The 2,837-nt window shown below is 34.9% G+C and overlaps 1 protein-coding gene across 24 annotated transcripts in view; it reads right to left on the bottom strand.

Annotated features, from left to right (window-relative positions):
* The window catches only part of Ppfia2 (PTPRF interacting protein alpha 2), a 580,223-nt gene that overhangs the window by 122,214 nt on the left and 455,172 nt on the right, over window positions 1–2,837 (bottom strand). For all 24 annotated transcript variants that reach the window (XM_008852254.1, XM_029555664.1, XM_008852263.2 and 21 more), the window contains 2 exons: window positions 1,164–1,310; window positions 78–212 (listed from right to left, as the gene is read on the bottom strand). In XM_008852254.1, coding sequence (XP_008850476.1) covers window positions 78–212; window positions 1,164–1,310 — 282 coding nt within the window. The remainder of the gene's footprint in view (window positions 1–77; window positions 213–1,163; window positions 1,311–2,837) is intronic.

Consider the following 2,837-nt stretch of genomic DNA (forward strand, 5'->3'; position numbering starts at 1 on the left):
TATATATATATATATATATTCTTTGAAAGTTCTATCTGCAAATACATCTGGGCTGACCATGTGTTTTAGTGCAGTACCTTTGTTAGGGCTGCAATTCTCTGAGCCAGTTCCGCCTCTACTTCAGGTAAGGTTTCAGCTTTTCTCATAGTCTGTTGCAACTTTTGTTCGGCCAGCTCAAGACGTTCTTGTAACTGTCTGTTTTTCTCTTCCATCTGAAGTAGAAAGGAAAAAAAGTGCCATTTAAAAGGTTAGAATGGATTTTCCAGCACCAGTCATATGAACTTTGCGCTTTGGCTATTTTTCTAGACTTAAAATCAGGGATGGCCACACCTAAATGTACTAAGTGATAGCTATCATCACACTTTTATATATTATTTGTGAGTGTTCCTTACTGAAATTCAATATATTAAAGGAGCAAAGCTTTTACTATTGGCATCAAAAAAAAGAAATTGCTAATGAGAAATTGCTAATGAGTAATAAATAGACTATAGCTCCATATTAATAGGTCAGAGTATGATGATAACAACATAACAAAACTCATAGCTTTAGACGGGAGTGGAATGCAGAGAACAGCGGGACAGGGGTCCAGGTTCTGGAGATGGGGCTGACAAGCTTTCTGTAAAGAGTCAAATAGTATTGTAGGATTATGTATCATAAAGACTCTGGCTCAACTCCACTTCTCTGTTAATGTAACATGAGTACAATCATAATTATTAAATGATTAAGATGTGTGTAACATTAAAACTTTATTTATAAAACAGGGAGTTGATCCATAGGCTATACTTTTCCCACTCCTGTTGTTAATCTGGGTAGACTTTCCAGCTCTGCCATTTACAGTGTGTGTGACCTTTGGAAATATTCGTGTCTTTGTACTTTAGCATAGCATGTAGAATAACCGTACAGAATATATAGGCAGTTTTTAGAATTAAATGATGAAAACTCTTTAGGGTCTGCTTTATCCACAGTAAACAATGGTTATCATTACATAATTATAAGTGTTGTCTTTATTAAAATTATATATTAGGAAGTTGTTTCATTAGTTCTAGTCTAAATCTTACAGCACAGTTTTTTATTAGCTAAGAACTATCCTGTATTTACTCCATAGTATGAGAATACAGAGAGCACATGCACATGAGCCAGAGCAAAATTAAGAGATACTGCACCTGCCGTAAAATGGCTTCCTTATTTGCTAGCTCATTTTCTAGCTTATCATTCATATCATGAATGGAGGTAGATTCTCTCTGAGCACTGAGGTAACGCTTCTCCAGGGTTGTGATTCTTTCTTCCATATCTTCCTTCTGTGCCATCGCCTATAAGTAAATTTTTAAAATTCAGGTGTACATCTCTGGGTTTGATCCTCATCATTGCAAAATATGCAAGAAAATAACAGAGTCTCCCATATATAGTTTTCTTTTCTTTTTGAGATAAGGCTTTCCTGTAATCCCAGTTGTCCTGGAATTCACTATGTAGACCAGGTTGTCTTTGAGCCACAGAGATCCACCTGCCTCTACTTCCTTAGTGCTGGGATTAAAGATATTTGTCACCAGGAGACAGATACAATTTTGTTACTTAAATAAAATAAGACATCAAATTCATAACTCATAAGTAAAGGCTCATTTTAAAGAACATTTAAAAGAATCCTACTCTATTTTACTACTCTATATCTGATGTCTTTATTTCTTATTTTTACTTTTTTCTGGGTCTAAGGACAGAAGGTAGTATATTTTGAAACTTCATGCTGTAGAATTAACTGTCAGCTAAGTTTTCTCATTATATAGGAGATAGAATTACAACTATAGGTACAATTGGAAGCAATAAGGTGGTCATAGCTGAAGGTGCAAATCCATCTTCAAATAAAACATTGCAAATACCATCAGAATTCTGCCTTTCACAAACTAAGGGATTACTGAATGGCTGAAAATGAAGTAGGAACGTAATTCAGGAGTATAAAATTTTCTTAGGATGCAGGAGGCCCTGGGTGGAAGGGTCAGCATTAAAGGAGTAAAAATAGTAAAATTTAAAAAGAAAGTTAAAAAATTGTATATCTGAATCATATTCACAATGAATTTACCAAATGACTTAGAAACTACTATTTCCTTTATTATATAATTTTAATTATATGCGAGTTCAGAAAGCAAAATAAATACAACTGTAGGAAGAAATCAACTACCAGTTCAACTGGAGAGAGTCATGAAATGGATAATTTTTGCACACTAATTTTAAACAATATAATTTTTAAATAAAATACACTTCAACAATTTTACCTTCTTAAGAGCTTACGTGCACATCTGTTGGTAGATAGATAACCAACTTTGTTTGGAAGAGATTACTTAAATTTAATTGCAGAAGTAAACCCCATGGTTCTGGAATGGGTTTCTTGCCATCTAGAATGTTCCATGGCATGAGCAACTGAGGACATGGTTGTAGTTTTTACATAATATTATTATTCTGAAATTCATTCCATCACTCCATTCCTAATGAGATACTTTCATACTTTTCAGATACTAGCACTCATGATGCACAACCTACACAGTAATCTTTCTTACAAATTTCTAAAAGAAAGGGGAGCCTTTAAAAGGACAACAGTCTTTTCCTCACCACCATCTACAAATGTGATTATATGTGCCTAAATCCTTAACTTCTAATTTTCAGTTTAGGATGAGCATTACCTTCTCTAAATATTAATCATTCTGTGTGTCCTTTTTTTTTTTTTTTTTTTTTTTTTTTTTTGGCAGGGTCTTTCCCCAACCCCAGCCCGCCCGGGAATCACCAAGGAAGCACACTGGGCCCTCCCTTCAAAAAAACTTCCCGCCCCGCGGCACCCACCTGGCGGCGGG

This window comes from Nannospalax galili, unplaced genomic scaffold (assembly GCF_000622305.1).
Source record: "Nannospalax galili isolate Female #2095 unplaced genomic scaffold, S.galili_v1.0 scaffold390, whole genome shotgun sequence".
Taxonomy (NCBI): domain Eukaryota; kingdom Metazoa; phylum Chordata; class Mammalia; order Rodentia; family Spalacidae; genus Nannospalax; species Nannospalax galili.